This window comes from Furipterus horrens, unplaced genomic scaffold (genome assembly GCF_987537825.1).
Source record: "Furipterus horrens unplaced genomic scaffold, mFurHor1.1.pri manual_scaffold_6, whole genome shotgun sequence".
NCBI classification, from domain to species: domain Eukaryota; kingdom Metazoa; phylum Chordata; class Mammalia; order Chiroptera; family Furipteridae; genus Furipterus; species Furipterus horrens.
This window is the reverse complement of record NW_028327176.1, coordinates 22,756,064-22,783,301: the sequence shown is the minus strand read 5'-3', so window position 1 is coordinate 22,783,301 and position 27,238 is coordinate 22,756,064. Positions and strand designations below refer to the sequence as shown.

The 27,238-nt window shown below is 40.3% G+C and overlaps 1 protein-coding gene across 1 annotated transcript; it reads right to left on the bottom strand.

Annotated features, from left to right (window-relative positions):
- On the bottom strand, positions 1–27,114 carry QPCT (glutaminyl-peptide cyclotransferase). Its single transcript, XM_090280213.1, has 7 exons — positions 26,922–27,114; positions 19,153–19,299; positions 10,015–10,293; positions 6,068–6,244; positions 3,816–3,915; positions 1,544–1,660; positions 1–322 (listed from the first exon to the last, which is right to left on the bottom strand). Exons 1-7 carry the CDS (start codon positions 27,039–27,041, stop codon positions 177–179), a joined length of 1,086 nt encoding a protein of 361 aa, XP_090136339.1. The 5' UTR covers positions 27,042–27,114; the 3' UTR covers positions 1–176.
- Between the last annotated feature and the right edge of the window lie 124 nt (positions 27,115–27,238).

The following is a 27,238-nucleotide window of genomic DNA, read 5'->3' as shown; positions in this document are numbered from 1 at the left end:
TTTAGGACATAATGTAAATCTAGGATTTATTAATCACCTATTCAAAGCTACCTGCAGAATGAATCTCTGGGATAGAAGGGTCCACACAGCATTGACCTGGAGTCAGATTACTTTAAATTGTACCATGACTTTTGAATTCAATACGAGATGCAATTACCATAAACTAAATAAGAATATCACAAGTGCAGATATTCCAACACAAAGACTTGTATGATTTTGTTTAGATTGTCAATGGTTCTTTCATCCAAATTTTCTTCATTGTCATCCATGGTATGCCAGACTTCAGGGAAAGGAGATGCTATCAGATGCAAAATTGGAACACCTAATAAGAAAGAACTGACTTTCAATTAAGTGCATATTTAAACTAGAAAGTGTCATTTGGCAAACAGAAGTCTGAGAAGGAGCTCTACACCATCCATATAAAGACAGCTGACAATTCTTCATCTTCTGCATACTCCTTTATATCTTACTCTTGTACTCCAAAGTCATTCATTCATTAAACAAATGTTAATTAATTCAGTAAATAATTAGAAACCACCTACTATGTACCACTCCCTCTGTACCAGTCCCTTCTGGAAATTGAGGTTTCATAAGTAAAAAGTCAGAGCCTTGGTCATATGGGGCTTACATTCTGGTAGAGAAAGAAACAAGTATATAAATATGAAATATAACTTTAGAAAGTGATAAGGGTTATAAAGAATAATAAAATGAGGCAAGGAAATAGAGAATGAAAGACAAAGAGCAGGGCCAAGAGAGAGGTATTTAAGGTCAGGAAAGGCCTTTGTGAGAAGCTAACATTTAAACTGAGACATGCAACAAAGGAAAAGAAGCTGTGAAAAAAATTGGGAAGAGTATTATTAGCAAATGCAAAGGTCCTGAGGTAGAAATGTGCTTGGCCTGACTGAGGAACAACGAGGAGCCCCATGCGGCTGGATAGGAGCAATGCTGACTAGAGACAGACGTAGGAGGTGATTTGAAGAAAAAAAACAGAGTCAGAAAATGAAGGCCCTTACAGCTCACGGTAAAGATTTTTGGTCTTATTCTACATGATAGCAAGCCATCAGAGCTTTGAAGTAACATAAATTGATTAACATTTAAAAGGTAACTCTCATTCCTATGCAAAGAATAGGGAAGCAAGAGCAAATGCTGGAGACCAATTGGGAGGCTACTGCAAGAGTCCTTGGATTCATTTAAACTTGCACCATTGATGTCAAAGATATTGCTTCCTTATTAATCAGAAAACATCAGAGTAACACAAAATGTAAGAATACAGTCTGACTCTATGAAAGTGAAGGCACAGTCAGTGGAACATGAGCTTTCATAAATATTCTAGGTATAGGAAAAAAACATAAAGGTGTCCATAAGGATTCCAAATGACCTTCATCAAAAAATAGAAGCAATAAGTCTGTTGTTGGATGACTTAATTATTCAATTAATTAAATGTAATGGTTACTCACCCATCTAGATTATTGCAAAAGTACATAAAATACAATAGGTGAAAAATGCACATATGCATGCACACATACATATATGCACACATTACCTTTTCTTAAAAATGGAATATGGTCATCCTGAATCACACCTCCATAACCATGATTCTGGAAATACCGCCTCTCCAAAGAATGATCCTTGAGCAAACCTAATTCATGGAGTTCATATTCTGCAGATGACAATTACACAGTAAATGAGTATCTATTTTTATCTGATCAATACACAGAATGCATAAGGAGTCTGAAATTTTAGCACATGTGGCCGTTGTTTTTAAAATACGCAGCAGCGAACACATGACAATAAGCATCTGGGATGAACATGGGTGTGCACATTTTTTAGTAGTTCTGGGGTGAGAAGGGTCACATGTGGCTGTAGCTTTACAGGTGAAAACCTCCTTAGAGGTAGAAACTCAGTAGAACAATGGCGAGATGAAGAATGAGAAAACCAGGGGGGGTGGAATACGGGAAGAAAACACAGCTATAGCAATTTATAGATCTGAGATCCTGTATGAAGAATACCTTAAGAGGAGATAGGGATAAAGTATGCTGAGTGGCCACTCTATAGAAAAGGGTCACCTGCCATAACCTGTGTTAGTGGTTCTCAAAGTTCACTCTCTGACCAGGGGTATCAGCATCACCTAGCAACTTGGTTAAAATGCAGAGTATCTGGTCCCACTTCATACCCACTGATTCAGAAACTCTGGGGATGGAGCCCAGCACTGTGTGTTGTCATAAGCTCTCCAGGGGACGCACACTATAGTTTGAGAACCACTGGCCTGCATTCCATCCCTCATCATCTTGTATCATAGAACCCATGTATTATGTTACATGCTCACATATAACATGAGTTCTATGTTCCAAGATGATAAGAGATCACGAGAGGAGTATAAGACAACTGAATGAAACTTATCAGGATAGCTGGGGATGTTTTAACTGCTAAATTTAAAGTGTAAATCTAGACCAAGTGGTAAGCATGAATATGTAATATTTTAGGAACACGGAGAAAGCCCTTACCATCACCAAGCAACACTCCCATCTGTTTATTGGCACTTATAATTCTTTCATCTTAGGATGCAACTTCTCCTTACACAATTAGATACAGTTTGAAGTATAAGTACCACTAGGAGGGGGCAGCACAATGGGTTAAAAATACATTAAGGTGTGCAAGGTACTGATTTAAATTCATTCTAGTAGAGGAAATAAGTGCACAAAATCCTTGAAAAGGCCAAACCCAATTTTTTGAGGCTACCACCAAAGTTAGGAAAACAGGCCACAAGAAAGAAGCCCAAAAAGCTTATATTAATAATACCATAATAGCAATTCTTTCAAACTAGAAACTGAAATTTACCAAAGGTAAGTTTCTGAGGTTCAGGTCAAATTTTCTCTTGTAATATTCTAAATCTGTATATTGTCAAATTCTGAACTCATAGCAAAAGCATGAGTTGAGATGGCAGTGATTTTTCCATTGCTTAGAACTAAAACAACGCAATTCTCTTCCAAGAATTTGTGTGGCTACAAAGAAATGCCTGGCCTTCAAAATAGGCCTCCTGACCTGGATTCTGTAATAAAGGCCTATCTCATTTTCATCTCTTTCTAATGTCAATTGGGTTTTTTGGTTGCGTGGGTGGACAGGGAAGGTATGAAGGGCAGACGTTATTCACCTTATAGTTTTCCAAGCCCCAGGCCACTATCTTGAGCCATAGATACCTTTGTTTTTTTTTTTTTGTTTTTTTTGTTTTGTTTTGCCTGGCCTGGCCTGCTCCTCTGATCACATTGATTTGACTCTAAACCTTCTCTAAAATGACTCTTGAAGGATCTTGGCTGTCTCTTGCATCCCAATCTCTTACTCTTTTGGAAAACGGGCAGAGATTGTACTAGATTTAAAGAAAAATTATGTCTGGATGAGGCAGAAAATAAAAAATGACACGGAGGAAAAGGAAGGAAAAACTAAAAAATATCTTCTGGTATCATTTTAAGGACATAACATCCATCATTAGCCAACATGTGTGGCCGAGTGAAGTTTTCCCTAAAAGTATATTCCATATGCTTCAAACAGGACTCTGGGAAAATATTTTCTAAGTGTGTGTTAATATGAAATGTAGTATGTTTTCATATCAATATGTAGTTTCATGAAGGAAAATAAAGTGGGCCTACTAAAAGAGATAAATGAGAACAATAAACTAACTCATAAAGCAAGAAAAAAATCCAGTAAAGTATATTATATATTCAAATCATACACTTAAATAATAAGTGTTGAATTTTAAAATATAGTGTTTGTCAGGAGGAAGAACCCCATTTTGACTCTTTAAAAACAGTGGCACTTACCAATTGCTTGAAGTCTGTCAAACCATCTTGCAGAGTTTGGGAAAAAATTAGGAAATGTTGGGTTTGGAGCTCCAATTAAGTCTAATAAGACCAATAAATCCTAAGGGAAAAAAATGTTATTTAATCTTTGCCACCAAAACACATTTCATACTCATCAATGGGAAAAAAAGTTAGTCAAAACTAATGGCAGTTTAATAACTGAGAATAATCTAGGTAGCTGCATAGATAAACAAAAGGTTTAATAACATTATAAGATAATAATCTTGAGAAAAATTTATTGAATCTTGATTTTCATTAAATGGCAATGTGTAGATTCTTTGTGTCTGGAATCCCAGAACAGCTCTAAGGATAAATTATAAAGATCACATCTGGATAAGTATTTCATAGATTTATAAAGAATACATTTAACTTTATTTTCAGATGGGAATCCAAGCCTGTCTGACCTTCTATTCCATTATAAATAGCCATTTTATTCTTTGTCTGTAATGGCACACCCACCTATAGGAGGACATTTAGTAACTATTTCTCAAAGCAGCATATAAAAAAATTCCTTGACTAGGAGCTATAGGACATTATTTATGTCTCTGGATCTCCATTTCCCTTTCTGTCAAATGAGAAGTTTAAACCTGCTGATCTCTAAAGGTTCCTTCTGATTATAAGCTTTACAAACAAACCCGTGTTCCTTAATTTGTTTGAGCCATTAAACATCAGTAGACCTGAAGACTCCCTAAAAATTAACTCCTGGATTAAGAACTCCTGACTTACGTAAATGAGATCATGTGTGGTAAATACTTAGTGTAGATCCTGACACGTGGTAGGTAAATATCTACGATCCCAGAGTCATAATATCTATTAACTTATGAATGATGATTAAATATATGGGGGTTAGGCAAAAGTAGGTTTACATTTTTTCATGCGGAAAAAGACATGCAGGTTATGATTGTTACAATAGCTTTGTTAACTCAAAAGAATATCACTCACAACTGTAAACCCACTTTTTCCCACTCCTGTAATTCACTGGGAAAATAGGATTGTTTGAAATTGGAGTATATTCACAAGGTTAGATAAGCTACTAACTGTCTCTGGGGAGAAAAATTGTCTTAACCATCACTATGGATTCTATATTTGGACAGATAAAAACTTTGTTTTTCCTACTGATCAACCAGGTCTCTCCTTTTCTGAATCTGTTTTAGCCACTTGGGCTCAAGTGACTGAATGAGGTGCTGACCATATTCCCCTGGTCTGTTATAAGCTACCCGTGGACCATAGGAGGGAGAGAATGCCAACATGGGATGTGTCAGTCATTGAGGACATTTAATGTGGCCATGTGGACTCAGAGGATGAAGGTCAGTGGTAGGGCAAAGGACTGGGATGAATGGAGGGGGTTAGGAATAGCCTTTCATATCACAGATAGGGTGAGGATCATGGATGCATGAAGGCACGGGGAAGAATGAAGACAACTCAAGAGTAGCATGAAGTCCCAAGCTGGAGTTAGTAAGAACTCATGACTGACTGAAGGTCAAATATGAGGGGAAAAGCAGAGTAGGGAAAGAATTCAAGAGCAGGGTGAGGAACTGGGGTTGGGGTGGGGGCCCAGAATGGGAATAAAAATGGGATCGTGTAATAAGAGCAGGATTTTAAGGCTGCATCAAAATGTCTCCACCCCCATGTCAAAAATACCACATCAAAATAGACACATCAAAATGTCACATACCCACTTGGAGTCATCATAATGCTCTGAGCCACTGAGGAAATTCCTCACTCCAATCCTCATACCATGTCTCACTCTAACTCCATTTGCCAAGACCCTGGACTCCTCAGGCTCTAGTGAGGCCTCAAAGAAGGAATGCTCTCTCCACCCCTGTACAGACTAGGGGGATGTGCTCCCCTTGGACCAAACTGAACTTGACGTCTCCTTAATCTGATCTTTTATATCCTTGTAATTAAACCTTTTTACTTTTTTGAAAAAATAATTTAAATTAATATAATTAAAATTTTTAAATTTTCTATGTAAATTTTTATATCATTTTAATGAAATATTTTAATTAAGCTCAAATTGAACTGCTAACCCAGACTCATTCTTTTTAGCTCTGGGATTCCTCAAAAACCCAGTGCCTGCCAAGGAATGTTCTATTATAAACACTCTGCTCCAAGGATGCTGTTGCAAGTTTAGGTCTTTAATCGGCTTTAGTTTTAGCTTTCTCTGAGGCAGCGCCTGCAGCCGCAGCACCACCGATACTACCCGTACTAACCATGCCATGCAGCTGGTTGGTGTCTCTCGCTCCAGGTGGGTGTGGGGTCGATGCCATCTTTGTAGCTAAGTGCCGAGACCCATACAGAGAGTCTTGAGGAGACCAGTGAAGAAAAGCCTCTTCCCCGTCAAAGAAAATTAACTGGAGTGACAGATCTGGCTCGGAGTCTGAAACATTCTGGTAAAAAGAACAGTGGAAAGATAGCAAAATGGCTAATTTAAAAAATAGCACACTTCTCTATTAATGAAGAAGGGGAAAACAACAAAGTGAGTGAAACTATGCCAAAATTTACTTTGCAGCACTTCCTCTCCAAAAATCTTCACACCTCTCATCATCTTCCCCCATATAAACCTCACCTTCACCCACTCCCCCTGAAAATAGAAGCCACACATTTTTTTCTCACTCTTCAGAGAACTCTACAAGGCCATTCCACCTCCAGAGCTCCCCAGAGTTTGGCTGAGGCTGTCATACCTCCATGGCAGCTTGACTTCTTCTTCTAGCCAATCCCATTTCTCTCCCCTCACTGCCACAGGTGTTGAGCCGAGGTCACTCCCTAAGAAATGGCCTAAATGCTAAATTCCATGTCAGACTGTGCATCCCAGGGAACCCAGCCTGAACAACTGCAAATCATTTTTGCTTCTCACCTGATTTGTCCACATTTCTTTTTAAGTGAATCTAGGTTCAAGGATCTGCCCTAGGAATGCAACAGGGATACAAAGAGTAATAATGACAGCCTCTCCACTTGAAGGAGCCTACACTTTGGTCAGGGGTAGGAGAGATAAAAGAAGTACATGAGTATGACGGAATGTGCCAAGGGTCACAAATGTAAAATGAAACTCATCTGGGAATTGGATAGAATGAGAGGTTGAATCCTTGGGGTATCAAGGAGGACTTCATGCAAGAGATGGTATTTCAGGAGAACTAGTGAGTTCTGATAGACCTTTTACTTTCCACTATCTGACAACTCTCACCTTTCAGGTTAGTCCTGCTGGTAACCCAGCCTCCACAATCTGTCAACCCCACTGGAATCCCTAATGTGTTGAATTGTTCATTTTGTTCAGAGTCCTTCACCCCCATGATGTCTTTACTTCATATTCAGTTTAAATTCCAGAGTCAATCATTTCTAATCACTCCTTCGAAAACACACTCAACTCCCATGCCTTGGTCAAACTCTCTGCCTTCGTCAAACTCACATGGCAAAAACATAACCCTAAGTCCAACTCTCTGCCTCTTTTGTGCCTGCACTCATGCAGCTAAACTTGGCTGGAGAAAAATATACAACCGTTTGCTCTCTGCACCTCACTAAAACACCGAGAGAATGTGTTCCCAGGGGACAAAACTGACTGTGATGTTTCCTTCATCTGTTATAGATATAACTTCTCTTATCTCTCTAAGGATATTAAAAACTGTGTCTTTTAAGTTATCTTCTGCTCCTTGTACTGTTTCCTCCGAGATCATTTTTCAATTTCTATTATTTGTTTTGCTTGCTTTCTTTCATGCTGGAGGCTGTCCTCAAATGTCTGGTCATCCTTTGTGCTCATATGAAAGAATAAGGTACTATAACACTGATTAGAGACACACATGGTTGGCTTCCCTACAGAGCAATCTAGGCCCAGTCAGTACTCTCACGGAGGTGGTTTGTATTCTCCAGAGGAGGATCCTCCAGTTTCCCATCTACTGGTTATAAGCTGGCCACTGGCTTTCTCACGCTGGAAGTGGGAACAAGTCTGGGGACCTCACTGGTCCCCTAATCTCCTTGATTTCCATGAGGCACCTCACTACTGCCCTCCTTTACATCTGGCATCCCCACTTCCAGAACCCTCCTGGGTCAATTTCTCCAGAAAGAAAAACCATTCTGTCCTCTCCCACAAGAACACAGGTAGGGTATTCACCTATTTGTCAGGTGGGGGGTGGAAACCTACATATCTAAGTGCCCCTTATATTTATCCATACTCTCCTTGCCAGCCCCTGCCTTACTTCTGCCTTCCTCACTGTCTGTGTGGCCTGATTTGTGAAGGTCTGCTAGTCCTTCTTCATGGCAGTTTGGTAAGTGCATAATTAACAACTCCGTCAACACAGCCAGTGAATTGTCTGCAGTCTTTCCCCATCCAACACTATCTCGCCTAATGCCACCCGAAATGCAGTGGCATAAAGCAACAATCATGTGTCCTTCTGGGTCTGTGGGTCAGGTGAGGGACAGCTGGTCTAGTCTGGTATTAGCCGGAGGAGCTCTGCTTCACTCTGTAGTCATCCAGGATGGCTCTGCGCCATGTGCCTCTTATCCTCCTCCAGGAACTGGCAGGACATGCCCTTTTCCTGGTGGTGGCAAAAGCAACCAGGAGCAAGCCCAATTGCACAGGCGCATTTCTAGCCACTGCTTGTCTCACATCGACGAGCATCCCATCGACCAAGACATGTCAAATAACCAAGCTGAGAGTCAGGGAATGATAAAGTACTACCTGTTTCAGGGGGAGGGCACAGCAAAGTAATGAGGAAAACATGCGAATACAACCTTATTACTGGAGGGGGAAGGGCTGCGAGGAGTTGGAACAATAATCCAGTCTACTATCCAGTCCTGTCCTGGTCACATTCTGCCACCACCTACCCCACCCATGAGAGCTGAGGAACTTAAAATACCTCTTTCATACAGAATAAGTTAAAATAAAACCGGAAGAATAAATCTGTTACTCTCAATGTTTGTATCCAAAACTAGCCCTTTAAAAAATTTGTCTACATCACTCTTTACCTCTATTAGCAAGGATAAGTAAGAGAACGTATGTGTATTTTTTCGTGGGGAATGCTACCCAGCAACTCATTCAGCCCTTTCTACCAAAGGCAGGTATGAGCTATAGGGAAAGGGAGCGGAGCCTCCCCAGAGGAAATACAGCCAATTCACAGCCTGTGCCATTAAGTCACACTTCACTTCATTTCATGTCCTTACACTAGAATGAAAATATGAAAGAGTTAAACTGTCATATCAGCTTCCAAACTCACTCATCCAATTGTTGGGGAACAGTACTAGTCAAAAGCAGGGTAGGGCAGGTGACAAAGACATCACTGAAGGTTCAGGAAACAAAATGAAATGAAAAAACACTGAAAAGGATACTGAGAGGTTATAAACAATTCTTGCTTTCTTCAAGTTCCGCATATCCAGCAAAAATAGAACCAACTATCTCTATTACTTCCATTACAAGATAAACTTTTTACTTCTTCATCCCCATTGTACCAAAGGCCGGCCCCTTCATAAAGCTCTGAGGAGAAAAAAGGCATTCGCTGCCTGGGAACAAAGTTTTTTGTTTTTGCTTTGTTGTGCTTACTTGGTTATGAGTGATATCTGAACAAAATGTCTTCATCCACTTAAGCACTTTTTTTCCAATATACCCTTAAGAACACAGAGACTGAAATAACATCTGAGAGTCCCTGAAGTATTCTGAGCTGAGAACACAACAAAAGCTCTGCTATGCTACATAAAATTGAGCCGAGATTCACAGATAATAACAATAAAGCATTTTTGCTTCATGCTTTTCATCTTGCTGTGTCTGAATTACTCACTCCTGAGAGCCACCATCTCTCAGATCAGAAGGTTCTGATGCTCATGGCTCCATCAACAAGAAGAAATAAACAGTGCTCACATGTATGCCCGTACCAACCTTCCACTTTCTTCATTTTTCACCAAGAAATACTGCACTTAATGCACTTAATTTAATGTGCATACAAAACTAAGAAATTGGGGGCCCTGTAACGAGTTTACTGTCATGTATCTTAGGTTAATAATGTAATCTTCCAATTAATATTCAAACTCATACCACTTTGCAAACAATTAATACAAAATGTACTAAAAGCCTACATTTCAAAATGGCCTTCTCACTCCCCCAAGGACTGTGAAATTCACTCTGAGTTACGTTAATGTGTTCTATCCCAGGAATCTACTAGAGGGAAACAGATACCTTCAAGGAAAGGAGTTGCTTGTCTAAGGCACGAGCAAGTTCCAGGATCATTGCGCACGGCACAGCTGAATCAGTGGCTCCCACAAACACCCTGTTGTCCCAATGGGGAAAAAACTTGGAGTCGTAGTGACAGGCGAGGACCAAGTGTCGTTTAGCAGTGGGATTGAGGGTGCTGATGATATTGGAGAAAGACCGATACCCATAGGGTGTCTGACTCAAGAAGGTGTCTACTTCCAAGACCCAGTCAGCTTGAAGTCTCTGAATTCTCTGCATGATGTGCTGATCAAAACAAAAAACAAAATTTCAGATTGAGATAGGTTTTGTTTACTCAGTATATTTTTAAATTTTTATGTGATACCTTTCAAATTAGTGCAATACATGCCTTTTTAATAGCAAAAAATGTCTAAAGCAAAAGCTAATCCTCTCCCCCCCTTTATATTCCCCTGCTCATTGTTAATATTGTTTTTAATATATTTTATTGATTATGCTGTTACAGTTGTCCCAATTTTTTCCCCATTGTCCCCCTCCACCCAGTACCCCTTTCCTTCCAATAATCTCCTCCTCCTTAGTTCAAGTCCATGGGTCATGCATATAAGTTCTTTGGCTTCTCCATTTCCTGTACTATTCTTAACTTCCCCCTGTCTATTTTGTACAGATCAGTTATGCTCCTTAATCCCTGCACCTTTTCCCCCTTTCTACCCCTTCCCCCACCTAGCTGATAACTCTCCAAATGCTCTCCATATCTATGATTCTGTTCCTGTTCTGGTTGTTTGTTTAGTGTTTTGTTTTTGTTTTTTTTAGATTCAGTTATTGATAGTGGTGAGTTTGTTGTCATTTTAATGTTCACAGTTTTGATCTTCTTTTTCTTAAATAAGTCTCTTTAACATTTCATGTAATAAGGGCTTGGTGATGATGAACACCTTTAGCTTTACCTTGTCTGGGAAGCACTATCTGCTCTTCCATTCTAAATAATAGCTTTGCTGGATAGAGCAATCTAGGTTGTAGGTCCTTGCTTTTCATCACTTTGAATACTTCTGGCCAGTCCCTTCTTGCCTGAAAAGTGTCTTCTGAGAAATCAGCTGATAGTCTTACGAGAACTTCTTTGTAGGCAATTGCTTTTCTCTTGCTGCTTTTAAGATTCTCTCTTTAACTTGAACCCTTGACATTTTAATTAAGATGTGCCTTGGTGTGGTTCTCTGTGGATCTACCTTGTTTGGGACTCTCTGAGCTTCCTGGACTTGTATGTCTATTTCCTTTACCAGATTAGGGAAGTTTTCTTTCATTATTTTTTTAAATAAGTTTTCAATTTCTTGCTTTTTCTCTTCTCTTTCTGGCACCCCTGTGATTCGGATGTTGGTCTATTTAAAGATGTCCCAGAGGTTCCTAAGCCTCTCCTCATTTTTTAAATTCTTTTTTCTTCCTGCTGTTCTAAGTGAATGCTTTTTGCTTCCTTGTGTTTCAACTCATTGATTTGATTCTTGGCTTCATCCTCTCCACTGTTAGTTCCCTATAGATTTTTATTTATTTCACTTAGCCTAGCCTTTATTTCTTCCTTTATTCTGTCACCATACTCAATGAGTTCTTTGAGCATCCTGATTGTCACTGTTTTGAACTCTTCATCTGATAGGTTGGTTATCTCCATTGTTAATATTATTAATGTTAATAGTCTGATGTATAGCTTCCCTTTGTTTATACAAATGTATACTAGCACACCAACACTATATTTGGCAGAGGGGTGTATGTTTTTATAGGAATAGAATCCTACTCTTTTCACTTAACAATGTAATATGAACATTTTTACATGTGAGGAGATCCATTTCAGTATGTATTAAAATACACTTTCAATTTTTTTAAAGGCTAAGAAATCTAGTTTGAGAAATCAGATATACAAGGACATACAGGTCTCAACTTCAACTCAATGCTCTTTGAAGTCAAGCACTGCACATGGTAGCTCTTTTGGTCTCCAGCGCATAGCATGTGCCCCAAGTCCAGCAAATCTAATGAACCCTAACAAAAGAGACTGATGTTTACCTGTTAAGGATAATATAAAGAGAGTCTCCCAACAAGGAGATGGTTGGGGAATATTTGAGGTCCTGTCAACTCTAAGATTCAGTAAGCAACTCTGAATCACAGTGACTATCAAGGTGTTTTCCTTCTGCACTCAAAAAGGGTCCAGACCTACTGCACATGCTGGTAAAAATAAAAGAGAATCTATTTTCTCATCTCTCTTGGTTATTTTAGGCCCTGTGAGCAACATAGTAAATGACAGGAGAAAGTAGCAGAGTGAAAAGGAACTTCACTGTAGGGAGTACCAGGGTCTTCTTTAAGAACTTAGAATTCATGCTATGAGAAGTGATGGATGAGTTCTTCACTGCTCCATTTGCCCTTTCCTGCCTTTATTTTCCCTTTGCCTCGTTTTTCTCTTTGGGTTCCATTTCTCTTATTTTATTTTGAAATATTTACATCTTTGCAAGTTGCTTTAAAGGGTTTGTTTGTTTTTTTAAGTCAAGTGACAAACTAACCATCCACATAACCAGCGACCTGTTCCACAATTAACATCAGTGGGGACGGACCTGGAGGTGATAAACAAATAACATAATAAGTGGAAAAGAATGGGAGTTGTTGGTTTTTTTTTTTTCTCCCAAGGAAACACAAAAATTTTTAGCCCTGCCAAGTCTTGTGTGGCCTCCTGCCCTAACTAATGTGACATGACACGTAGGCAAGGACCTTGGAAGAACTGTGGCAGGAAGCTTCCAGGAAGAGGAGAACTAAACCAGGGGTGAGAACAGTGACTCTATAGTCAACCCTGCAAAAGCCAAATAAACACATAATTTTGCAGCTATCCACTTTCTGCTCTCTGTAGTAAGGTAGTCTTTGGCCTAAGTAGCACATATACATAGTACCATAGCTTTTATTATTACAGGTTGACACGTTCTCTGTTCATATAACAAAAAGAAATGTTTACAACTTTTTTGAAATCATCATTTATACCTAATTTATTCTGTTATCCTCCACAATTCTTAGTATTGGGCTTTGCTCAAAGTTGACCATCAGTAAATATGGGTCAACTCTAATTAATAAATTATTTTTTTCATCCCTTTAAATAATTTTTTTATTTTTAATTATGTTATTTTCAATGATAATATATAAAATTATATGGTATAGAACATTATGGTCTGAATAGAGATAAAGCACTGTGCCTCTAAGATGAGCTTTACATCGAATATGAAAATAAGTTATCTCCAGACTTGGGGGAAAATTTTTTCCATAAAAGGGGTCATCTTAAAAAATAAAAAAAGACATGTACTCCAGAACATCTGGTATCCAGATGATGAACTGCTCCATAAAATGTATTCAGCACCAAGAGCAGCCTGCATGCCTACAAAATGAATTGGGATTTAAAAATACATATCTCTTAGCTTTGCTCAGCTGAAGTCTCACACACAAACTAATTTCTCAACTACTAAACCAGTCATGATAATTTCTGATATCTATGTTGACGCTAAAATCCTCAAAAGCATCAGCAAATGCCCCAGAAAGAATTCTCCCTAAAATAATCTTTTTAATTCAGTATAAATATTTTTATTTGTCTTAGCAACTAATTTTTTTATAAACAACCATATTGGCTGCATAATCTAATTACATCACCAATATCCCTTATTGTTGCGCTTTGGGCTTTCAGACTTAATCTGCAAGCTCTCACTACAATTCTGTAGAGTAGGCTCCAAAAACTACTGCTCTTCTTCTCACTAAAATGCTCCTAGGTGGGGAGTGCTTAGCAGTTGTTGGGGGGGAGTCTAAAGCTGCTGTGCTTCCCTCACTCCAGGTAGCAAAGCCTGGGCCCACCTGCCATACTCAAGTGCAATTTAGAGTGCAGGCTATATTTTGGATTATTATACACCTATTTTTCAAACATGGTAAGAGGGAAAGAGAAAGAGATGAACAGATTGAGATAGGAAGAAATGAAGAGACAGACAGAGACTGAGCAAAGAGAGAAAGAAAAAGATATAAAGATAGAGGTGGAGACCAACAGAGAGAGAGAGAGAGAGAGAGAGAGAGAGAGAGAGAGACAGACAGACAGACAGACAGACAGAGAGACAGAGAGATGGGGGTGGAGAGAGAAAGAGGAAGAGAGAAAAAAGGTAAAGGCAAATAATGACTTCATGGTGGGGGAGGTGGAGGAGACTTTAGGTTAACATTAGTGAATGATCCTGGGTCTAATTTAATTCAGCTTAAATTCTCATTTCCAGGTTCTGAGAAACAATGACATTAGCAGACTAGTTTTGTTTGGAGGAAGCAGATTCTGCAAACAGACCATTGTCAGGTTGTTGACTCCTGTCTCTGGTGGTTTCATGTACCTCTTCCTTCCTGGGTGTACCACATACTAGTCTCTCAGTCTCCAGGCTGAGGGCTCTCCACCGAGGGCCCTTCACTGAGGCACACACACGTTTCACTAAAGAAGCCCATACCTTTCAGCTTCTCAGATGCACTGAGCATTTATAGGGGACCTTAGCCCCAAAATTTCTAGCTTGTCCCTTTTAGACAAAGTTTCTGGCTTGCTCCTTAGTGAGACTTTCTCATCCTGATTTTTAAATGAATATTTTTTCCTACCTCAGCTAGAAATCACTGAAATAACCTTCTTGACTTAATGCCTTCAAATTATTTATTTTACAAATAAATTATCTTCTCAAATACAAATATTCTAAAAATCCAATAGGCAGCTTTAGGCTCATTGATCAGAGATAATAAAAATGTAGACTAAGAGATACTGTTTACATATTCATCTCTGAAAGGGAATCCAGAGCAATGCACATCATTGAAAACTTCTAAAGTTAATTCACTGATGTAATATCAAGTCCACATCCTTTTAGATTTGAGAGTCCTGCCTAGTTGCAATGCTGAAACTCTATAAATTATAAAAATCTAATCTAGTGCTCACAAAGGCCCCAGGAGAAACAAATTTTTCACCATTCTTATTTAAAATTAGTTCTAAATGAAAGGTACTAATTTAAATTAAGGTCATTAGTCTAGTTCCCTCATAATAACTCAACTGCCATCCACGTCATCTTCAAAAGTGGAAATCTTTTATCTTTCACAGCTTAGGGGACAGCTGTCTTAAAAACTCCTGGTGCTGCCCTGGCCGGCATGGTTCAGTTGGTTGGACGTCATCCCGCATAGCAAAAGGTCACTCGTTCTATTCCCGGTCAGGACACATGCCTGGGTTGCGAGCCCAGTCCCCGATCAGGGTGTGTGTGAAGGGCGACTGATTGATGTTTCTCTCCCTCTATTTCTCTCCCCTTCCCCTCTCTCTAAGAATACATAAAGAAAATCTTTTAATAAAAAACAACCCATGGTGATTTTCTTCTCAAAAACTTATAAAATTGAATCTCTTAAGTGAGATTTCTAACACAACCACCCTACTAGGATCCCTACCACATCAGCCAGACCATGCCTAGGCCACCCAGCTGCAGTTCGCCCAACACATTCTTAACTATTGTCAATAAATTCCTCATTTTTCACCACTGTCATATGACATAGGAGATGTTATTATAGTAACTTTTAAATGAATATGTATTTTAATCACAAAAGTATCTATGTACCTTATTTGTGCTATATAGTCTATTAAATCTAGATAAAGATCAAAATAGCAATAGTTATGTTCAGGGTCTTCCAGAGGTCGCAGGTGAGGAACTTCAGCTCTGAATGTGTATGTATGTTTCTGAGCAAATGGTATAGGGAAATGAAAAAGGTTGAATTGAGTATCATAGACCTAGATTTTTTCTAATGAGGAACTGAGGATTTTGGAAAGCCCCAATAAGTGCCCTGAGCTTCTTTTTTAAAAAAATATTACCTAGGAGATGAGGCCCAGGGAGTAAAGTGAGTGGTATGTGCCTCACTCTCCAACTTGTGCATGAGAAGATGCAGAGCTAGAGACATCTGTGAGCATACAACGCAGAGCTGGTTCCCCCAGCAGCCCCTCTCCAGTGACAAGAAGTCAAGCCGTCCAATGTTGGTCTGCATTCTGGCCTCATCGCTGGTAAGTGTCTAACCCTGAGCAAATCGGTTTGGGTCTTAATCTGTAGCTCTCCCATGGTAACATTTTTGTGAGGGCTGAATGAGATCACCCACACAAAAAACTCCATACAGCTCCTGACCTCAAACCAGTGCTTGGTGAAAGTCCACCATCATCATTATTATCACTTACTCTGCCTAAAAGGCAGAAAGAATTAAGGTGTTCTTTTGGTCTCCACAGGCTAATTCCTTAGGAGAAGCAGGAGCTATTTGGATGGAAGGCAAGGGGATAATGGAGTAACAGACAGTGGCTGTCTGAGCTAGACTTGAGGGGTGGAAGCCTATACTGGGTGAAATAGTGGCTGGCCCAGCAGCTGCGCTGCTGGCCTTGCAGGTGTCACTCTGTCACAGCACTGGTGCCTGAAGAGTGAGGCAGGTGGAGTACTCTCAGAGGAGGATATGATGGGCCAGTTTCTCTCATTGCTTCTCAAGCTGCCCCTTGGAATGAGACTAGTTTGGAGGAGGGGAGAGTCATTCAAAGTTGAAAGCACCAAGGAGGCATAGGGACATTCAAGGTCTAGCCCAACTTATGGCTCATTATGTTTGTACATAAAAATGCCATATATAGAACTAAGAAGGAATACAACTACCTCAGAACTAGAAACAACCAGAAGTTCCAGAAAATCGAGCTGCATAGAAGTCCAACAAACAAAGATATAAAGAAGAAATATTCATCCAGACAGGTAGAAGGGGCAGAGCCAGGCCAGAGAGGACAGGGTGTGGTGGCAGCAGCAGCAATGGTGGGCCAGCAGAAAGCACAGTTTCACATTTTAAAAAGTCAGGAGGGACACCTGGGGAGCATCCCCAGCTCCTCACCAGACCACACAGCTCACGATCCCAGTGCCAGGGAAAATCAAGCCTCATTGTTTCTGAGTGTGAAAACCAGTGGGTGTAGGGGCTGAGGCAGAAACAGCCAATCTCTCAGCAGAGTTTGCTTGTTTAAAGGGTCCCCATGATCCTAGAACATCCACAGACCCACCCACTCTGGGAACGATGACCAGAGCAACAGCTAGAGAGGTGCCGGTCCCATATAGAAGTGGGAAACAGTGCCTGGAATGGGGGCGAGTGCTGGGCAAGTGGAATTGTTCCCTCTCAGACCCCTCCCCCACATACAGTGCCACAACGTGGTGAAACATGTCTCCCTGTACTGACAAATCCCTAAGGCTCTGCCCGTTACAACATAACAGAAGTGACAGCTCTACCTGGGATGCAGAGGCAAACAAACACAGGAGCCTGTCAAGATGAGGGGAAAGAGAAGTATGGCCCAAAAGGGGGAATGGACAAAGGTTCCAGTGGGAGAACTCAGAGACGAGGAGATAGCCAACCTAACAGATGCAGAATTCAAAACACTGGTGATCAAGATGCTCGCAGGCTTGACAGATATGCTTGAGTACAGCAAACGTATAAGAGAAGAAGTGAAGCCTATGCTAAGTGAAACGAAGAAAAATCCACACAAAACCAATGGTGAAGGGGAGGAAACTGGGGTTCAAATCAATGATTTGGAACATAAGGAAGAAAAAAACAGCCAACCAGTGCAGAATGAGGAAGCAAGAATTGAAAAAAATGGGGAGGAGCTTGGCAACTTCTGGGACAACTTTAAACGTGCCAACATCCGAATCATGGGGGTGCCAGAAGGAGAAGAGGAAGAGCAAGAAATTGAAAACTTATGTGAAAAAATAATGGAGGAAAACTTTCCAAATTTTGCAAAGGAAATAGGCATACAAGTCCAGGAAGCACAGAGAGTCCCAAATGAGCTGGACCCACAGGAGACCACACCAAGACACATCATGATTAAAATGCCAAAGGCAAAAGACATAGAGATAATCCTAAAAGCAACAAGAGAGAAGCAGAGAGTTGCCTACAAAGGGGTGCCTATAAGACTATCAGCTGATTTCTCAAAGGCACTTTGTAGGCAAGAAGGGACTGGCAAGAAGTATTCAGTATGATGAAAAGTAAGGACCTACAACCAAGATTACTCTATTCAGCAAAGTTATCATTTAGAATGGAAGGGCAGATGAAGTGTTTCCAAACAAGGTAAAGCTAAATGGGTTCATCATCACCAAGCCATTATTATATGAAATTTCTAAGGGACTTACTTAAGAAAAAGAAGAACAAAACTATGAACACTAAAATGACAATGAACTCACAACTATCAACAACTGAATATAAAAAACCAAAACAAAATCCAACTAAACAAACCAGAACAGGAAGAGAATCATAGGTATGGGGATCATTTGCAGGGTTGTCAGCTGGGATGGGGAAGGGGGAGAAATAGGGAAATGGTGCAGGGATTAATCAGTTGGTACAAAATAGACAGGGGGGGAGTTAAAAATAATATAGGAAAGGGTGAAGCCAAAGAACGCATATGCACTACCCACGGACATGAACTAAAGGGGTTGGATTCCTGGAGGGAAGGGGTGTACTGGGCAGAAGGGAGCAAAGGGGAAAAAAAATTGGAACTACTGTAAAAACATAATCAATAAAATATACTTTAAAAATGCCATATATATATATATATGGCATCTTATATGTATACATTTATCTTTTGTTTGTGTATGTAAAATGCCACAGCATTTTATATGTATATATTTAATATAAATAAGTATTTATTTTTTGCCAAGGGTCAGAATCAGAAGCTTGAGAAACACTGCACTGGAGAAAGTAGCCGATCTTGACTCTCCCTCGAGGGAGAATGCAATTTCCCAAAGGGGAATGAAGGCCTGATAGGACAGTAACTCACTCTTGGCCCAGAACTGTCAAGCAAGGACTGTCTAAGTTTTTAATGTGAGGTGTTTGGGTCCAAGAGGTTGTTCTAGAAACGATCAAGAGTTGAACACTTAGGATGATGTCATAACCCACACAGCTTTCACACATCAATTGAAATAAATTAATATGTAACACTAAACAAAACAGACATTTACTCTCAGGTGTTCGGTTTTCTTGGTTGCTTATTTTGGTCAATAATAAGATTAGAATACAGATCTGAATATTAGATAACTCTGAACTTTGGACCCTTGTGAAAGCAAAGTATTAAACAGCCTTTAGGTGTGTGTGCTGCCTTCTCACCTGGCGAACAGCATAGCTTCCAGGGGATCCTGGATATCGCTCTATCAGCAATGGTCGTAAGTCATTTTGCCACATTTCAGAAACGCTGGTGCCTTCTGCAACGTGCTGAAGAGATGATGAATTCAGAATGGCTGGCTGGTGATAATTCTGAGGATTAAACAACATTATTTAACTGGCTATCATTTCATAATATATTTAAGACTTACCCTGATATACTTGCAATTGAAAAGTACTGGCTTTCCATCTCAAATTGAAGGGATAGCTCTTATGTTATACAAGGCACATTAAACTAGTCAAATTAAAAATTGGCCCCTTAGATCTTGAAAGTTATGCTAATTTTTTGGCAGCTTATTTTTAAAAGAATTAATATAATGCTTTGAACCTAAAAATTAATATTTAACACTTATTTCCTGTGTAAGCTTTAATGACTTTTGGTACAATTGCTTGTAAAACTAAGATTTTAAAATATCAATTATTGATCTCCTGTTCTTAAGAAAACACAATATTTTAAAAACTACAGACAACAAAACAATATATTCTGTTGGTGTAATTGCTTTTAAAGAGGCAGTGTGATGTTACAGAATAAGTACTGTCTCGGAGTATGCCTTTTATAGCTGTATGACCTTAGGTAAGTCCCTTAACTTGTCATTCCCCTCAAAAACTAATAAGGGAATTTAAGCTAGATCTGCACTGTCCAATATGGGAGCCACTAGCTACATGTGACAATTAAGCACTTGAAATGTAGCTAGTCAAATTGAGATGTGCTTTAAGTATAGTATACACACTAGATTTCAAAGATTTTGTATGAAAAAATTGTAAAATGTCTCATTAATAATTTTTATAGTGATTACATGTGGAAATGATAATTTTTTAATATATTGGGTTACACAAAATATATTTAAATTATTTTCACCTATTACTTTTTACATTTTTAGTAGTTACTAGAAATTTTAAAATTTCATATGTGCTTCTCATTATTTATTTCTATTGAACAGCTTTAACCTACATGAATGTCACAATTCCTTTCAGCCAGAGCTAGATGATTCTATAACCCAGTAAATAATACACTTTTTATCTTCAGTTAAAATTATTTTAATATTCTGTTAATGTTCACATTCTTAGGTACAGTGATATATTATTTAAGTGAAACTTAAACAGATAAATAAACATAACATTCAAATTTGCATTTTGAATAATACTTCATACATGCTGTATTTTCCTTTGATCCTAGCAGTGATGAATCATTTATTCACTGCATGCTTGTCAGGTACTTAGTGGCGGAATGTTACTCCTCCCAACAGGGCAGTGAATGGTTTGATCAGACAATTTCTTCCCTAAGGGGAATGATAAGGGTAACATAGGGATAGTAAGCATTTTGGAGTGCAAAACAGAAATTGGGGCAGCCTTGTCTATTATACAGTCCTTTCAGGGACCAGTATTTACTGAATATGTCAAAGTAATCACATAGGTATTTCATTCCATGTTGAGTACTCCAAGTGGCAGGTGAGCAACTGTGGAATTAGAGAACGCTTATTGCCTAATTACTTACACTCATCTACATTTGGATATGTCTCAGCGTTACTCTTTGGAATCATCATGCAAAGAGCATGGGCTGTGGGTTCAAACAAACCCTCTCAACTCACCGCCCCCCTGCCCCCAGTCCCCGCCCCACCACCACCACTTACTAGCTGTAACTCTGGTGAGGTTACTTAATCTCATTAAGTCTCAATTTCCTCATTCGTATAATGGAAGTAATAAAGCCTACTTCTTAGGGTAATTATAATTAAGTGAGCTCATACATGTAAACTGCCGTAGGAAATATTTAATGTTTTAGTTCTAGTACCTCCCATCAAAGAGGAAAAGGGTAAGAGTTGGAAAGACCATTTAGAGATTATCTAAATCAACCTCCTTGATTTATGTTAGTGGAAACAGGTTCACAGAAACCAGCTGACCCCCATGGCGGTAGGAGTGTTACTGGTGGATCCATGGAAAGATCCCAGTTCTGTGTATTCCCAGCCCGGTGCTAGTTCAGCCCTGCCTCCCTCTCCCATCTGTGCACTTTCCATTTACTCCCAGATGTTGATGCTGTGCCTGAACATCTTAAGGTTTCTGTTTGTTTACTGGTAATACATTTTTAAATACATTTCTTTAAGAAACTTGCCACTGCAGCCTTTAAATTCCTTGGTACCTCCAGAATCAAAGTTCATCCATATTAACTTTTAAACAGCACTTTGAGAAGAAAGACAAACCACTGGAAATGGGAAAAGGGGAAAGAAGAAAATGGAGGCAAGACATCAGAAGACTTACGTGGTTAATTATTACTTAACACAGCCAACAGTCAACAAGAGCTCTTGTTTGGTCTCTCCTGCTGGCTCACATGCCCCAGGCAGGGCCACTCACCCCAGCTCATCATGCTTCAGTCACTCTGGCCCCCTTCCAGGCCCCAAAGCTGTGTAAAGCTGTGCTCCACTGGGGCCTTGGCATCTGTAGTACTTCCACCTCGAAGGCTTTTCCCTTCCTCTTCACCTGGTGGTAACTTAGAGGCCACTTCCTTGGGTTTTTACTTGTTTAATGCCTGATTTCATACGAGATGTCAGATCCATAAGGGCAAAACTCTCTTATTTTCCACTCCTTTCCTAACTCACACTGACCACTCAATAAATATTGAGTGAATTCATCAAATAAGGAAGTGACAGGTGACTATCTTCCTAAAGCTAAGGTCACTAAGACTGTATTGGCATAATAAAGTAAAATGGGCATTTTGCCACCATAAATATCAAATTTGTTAAATGCACATGCAATTATAAAGACAGAAGAGACAGGTGGCTACCTGCTGCAAATGATTAGGAAATGCTGTAGTTCAATATTGGTGAGCTTTGTTCTTTTTGAATTTCTGATAGTCAATGCTTGTGATGATTTAGACTTGGGTTGGCCCAGGGCAGTCATTGTGACAGTCAAGAACCATTGTTTCAAAAGATGTTTGCATAGGGACTCCTTTTCTAATGATTGACAATTTTTCTATTTCAGAGCTTATCTGGTCCCAGTGGATGAGGTCATGTCCACAGCAAAAGGAAATCAAGCTCATGTTTAATGGGCAATTTATAGAGGCTTGAAAGAGTTCTTCAGGGATTTAAGGGGAAAAAAAAAGAGGAACAAAACAAATAACTCTCCAGCATCTCTAGCTGTAACATAGTTGACAAATCACCCCAAAATTGCTTAATGGATGAATAAAGGGTAAGTTCCGCAGACAGGCCCACTGATCCTCCTTAATACAGAGACTTGCATGGATTCCTTAGTCTCCTGGGATCAACCATTTAATTGAGGTATTTCAGTAAAGAGCCCTCCCTCTCTCTGTCTCTTAGGGAAGAAAAATGCCCCTGTGAAATCACAGAGAGAAAAGCTTCCCAGTCAGTGAAGAATAGAGAGGGGAAACAACCCCAGTTAATTCCTTGAGTCCTTTTATTCATTAAAAGCCCTGCATGGAAAAGCATTTGACTCCTCTAACCTAAATAGCACCCATTCAATTTTTATGGACACTCACTCTCTGAACTCAATAAATATACAAAAATCTATATGGAGATGAGAGGAAGAAAAAAGAGGAGAAACCTGAAGAGAAAGTGTAGGCTGGGTGTGAGCAAAGTAAATGAGGCAGAAATAGTGTTAAGCCCATGTTAAGAGCAAAATGATTCTAGGTTCAGTTCAGTTGAAAGACACGTAGACAATTTTCTGTTAATACAGGAATTGTCAGGGGAATGAGTCTCTGTGACAGAGACTTGTCTTTACACCCAAGCAGAAAGGACAATAAGTCTGCTTTGGGTGACAAAAATCTTTCAGCTAAAACACTGTGAACCAGATATCCTGAAGCAACTTCTCTAGGCTAATCACATGGTGCCAGGCCAAAGAGGTTTTTAATTACATAATTTGTAGAGCTGGCCCTGCTTGCAAAGAGATTTGAGGTCCCAAATCATTGAATCACAGGGAGAGCATTACAGAAGCTCAGCCAATTCAATTCCAGTTTCCATGCCATATGAGCATCTCCCAGCAGCACTTGGGATAACACCTGTGTCTACCTGTAAATTCAAGCCAGCCAGCAGTTACTGAACTCTTTCAGTGTGTGGGATGCCACTGACATTTCAAATACGGTTGTGAAAGAGTAGGGAACTGAATAAGATCAAGTTCTATCTTCTTTCAAAGCCAGCAGGCACCTATCTAAAATCAAAGCAGTGCAGGCTTTGAACAGTTTAAGGTCAAAATTCCAGCTCCCTGACTTAAGAGCTGTGACTAGAACAAGTTTCCTTATCTGTAAAATTGATGTCATAGTACTTACAGTAGTAAAGGCTCAAAATGGGACATTTTATCTTTTTCTCCTACCAATATCCAGCCTACCACTGACCTCCCTGTCCCTGCCTTGAAGTCTCCATTGCCGTTTCAATTAAGAATCATGGAGAGGGGAACCCTAAAGTCTTTTAGAATACACGTGGCTCCAGAAGCAGAGGAATGTGAAATGCTGGGGAGAGCAGTAACAGCTTGCCAGAGCTGACCTTGAAGGAGGACAACTCTCCTATATGTAGTTGCTCTGTTCAAAGAATCTGTCCCTCCACCCCAGTATGACTTAAACTTTATATTTGGACTTCACCTTTGTTACAATGAAGAAAAATTCTACCATTAAAATACAGTGGGTCCCAGCTTTACAATAAAGTTTGGAAACAATAAAGGGATAGTTAAATTGTAGAATGATGATTTTGCAACCATTGAATGATGCTTTCAATAAATTTTATGGGCTCAAGGAAATACTCATACAATTAAGTAACACAGCAAGATATAAACTGTATATGCAGCACAATCTTCAGTATGAGATAAATATTCATGGGTATTTATTTTAAAAATAAACAAGTTATCTTTATTGAACATTTACTATATGACAGCCATTGTGCTAAGTGCTTTATGTGAATAGCTCATTCAATTCTCATAAAACTTAGGAGATAGGTATAATTTTATCATCTCTATAAATTAAGTACACACATTTATATACATATGTGTATGTCTGTATACATATATACAGGATAGGGAAAAACTAGGCTTACAGTTGTGAGTACATGAAACAGACTTTATTCTTGTATTATTATTTATTAACTATTGTATTGTTTTTCCATATGAACAACTGTGTATGTGTGTTTAAGAAATTAAAACACCAAAATTGTCAATGGCAATTATCTCTGAATGAGGGATTATGGGTGATGATAGTTTTCTTTTCAGTGTACTTTTCTGTATTTTCCTACTTTTCTAAAATGAGTACATGTTAACTTTATAATTGGGAGGCTTTAAGAGAAGCCATACTTTTTAATGTGTTGGAGCTAATAGTTTTCTTTTTAAAAACATATGAAGCCCTCAACAGCTCCCCACCTAAGGGAGGACCGATGTAATGAGATTCCTTTTAACAGTTGTTTGACAAGGTTGCGCTAAAGGAATGGGTCTTTGCTAAAGGAGTAAGATGGGAGACTGGGGAAGGCAGGATTCAGAAGAAGTAATTCTGGAATATGGGCTAATGCCCAGAATAATGACCTTTAACCTCTATAAGGGAGATTAAGGAAAGGGAGAAATAGGGAGTGAGAGAAGAGAAGGTTCCAAAAACAAATGACCTATTTTGGAATTCCATTTAGGGTCCACCCTGACCCAGAGAGGAGTGAGTAAGCTCTTCCTCTGTCCCTCCAGACCTCCCACCAGCCCCACACTCCTTCACGAGTGGATCACTGTTCCTGAATCATGAACCAGGACTCATCTGCCTTGGAGAAGAAAGTGGAGGAGGAAAGGAGAGAAGAGGGCTCTTCAATACAGTGGTGTCATCATGGTCAAGTCTCCTCATCTGTAATTGGAGATAAGGGTACCCTTCCCCCAGGGGCACTGTGAGGTTCATAATATTGCTTCTATGGAGAAATTGCTGGCAGGTTTCAAATAATCAAATCACAATCTTTTGAACACAACCATAAACTACATTTGAACTGTTTTTACATATTAGATGCCACTGGAAGAGACACACCTTTATTTCACAGCCCAGAGAATGAATTTCTAAATTAATGCTTACCACACCTCCCCTTTTGGCAGACCAGTGTACCAAGGACACACCTCACATGATTAGAATATATATGCCATTGAGGGCAGGAAGGCATGTATTTTAGTGGTGACTAATTCTTTTCCCAGGTTGCAAATTGTACTGGCCCCCTGGAAGCCTACAGAAAAAGGAGGGAGGGGACCAGGAATCAGGAATTGTCACAGCTGATTTTGTCATTTGTTCGTTTGCTTGCACCATCTCTTCCCAGAAAGTATCTCATTTCCCAAAACAGCAGTGATTAGAAGCTTCTTAAAATATATATTTATTTTATATTAAAGGGACTTGTGCTTTAAAAGACATTGCCCAAACGTTAAATTCTCATGGGTTTAAACATTTTAAGAATCCAGCACCCTCTGCCACCCACAAGTACAACCGGCCTACAAATGACCCCTTCAGAGCAGCTCTTTGAAACTGTTCCCAGCTCACCGACCCCCGTCCATTGAGATGGATCAGGAAGACAGACTTGGCGTGGCTCCATATGCTTCATGCCCTCTTCCCAATTTCTGACCAGGAAAGTACTCACAGTGAAGCAAAAAAAAGAGGATTTGAGAGTGTACCTCAATGTTCCTCAATGAACGTTACACCTAGTGACGAAGTTCTTTTTCTTATAATGAAGTTATTCTCGGGTCGACTTCCTGCATCCCCACCAAGTTCCCTGTGGCTGACCAAACCATGTGTAAGGGGACCTAATTAAGCCTAACCCAGAGCACCGAAGTGGGCTGTTTCATATACATACGCACAGGGTCAGGGGAGCCGGCACCCGGCCGGTGCCTCTCCAGTGTGCCCTGTATTTCAAACGTGTGCGTGAACACAGGCTTATTGTAAGTATTTAAAAGATCTCTTCGACAACACTGTCAACGTTTATATGCCTTTACTTTGCTGCTTTCTTAGTATCGTTAAGAGCATACTATTTTACTCCAATAACATTAACATTTGCACAAGTTCCTAGCAATTTCATGATTTCAAAACTTATACAAGAAAGGGAAATCATTGTAATCCTACTTACCTCACACAGAGGGCACTTGCAAAGCACTTTTATTCTAAGTTCCTTATATGAAATTTGCGCCTACAACTAAATACACTGCTCTGACAACTGCATTTTACCCACTTTTAAGACAAAAAAAAAAAAAAATTAGTAAGGCGGGCCTCCGGTTAAGTCCCTTGATCTGGAGCTGCTCCACTTAAAAATCTAAAAAGGAGTAACAATAACACACATCTGTCCAGAAACTACAAGGAAATTTCAACAACCCCACGGCGTCCTGGGAGGCCGCGGTGGCGGGAGCGTGGGCACAACCCCAGGCGCGTCCCGCACCGAGGTGCCCGGGAGCGCAGGGCTCTGGCCTCGTAGGTCCCGAGTGGATAGCGCTCTCCTCTCCCTGTGGGCCGCCGGCGAGACACACTTCCTGCGCCTGTCATTATCCGCATCAGAAGGGAGGCCGGTGACATCACCCAGCTGCCTAGGCATCCCCGAGGCCATTGAGACACTCTGGCGAGGGCGCAGATCCTCGACTCATCTGGGTGCCCGAGTCCGCACGGCTACCTGGGCCGGGGGTTGCCGCTCTGCCCTCTCTCTCTCCCTGTCTAGGTGGGGTTCGCCTGGCCCCGGATCCCCGCACCTGGCAAGAGCCACCCAGGTAGTCACGCAACAGCAGTCCCTCACCTTCTCCAGGGTCCAGGCTGTGGCTCCTTGACTGATGCCCCGGGTTGCCAGGGGCAGGGCGGCCAGCAGCAGCAGCAGGTGGCGGGTGCTCAGGACGCGCCGGTCCCCGCCGCCTGCCATCTCTCCCAGGATGTCTGGGCGCAGGTTCCCTGAGCCGCCGGTAGTCACGAGCCCGGGAACGCGCCGCCTCCTCCTTTCCTCTTCTCCACCCTTTAGCCGACTACGCCCGCCCTCCCCCCTCCGCCCCCATCGCTCCCGGTTGCCTCCCTGGCACGCTGCGCACTCTGGAGCCGCAGCTCTTCTCCCCCTTCCCCGCC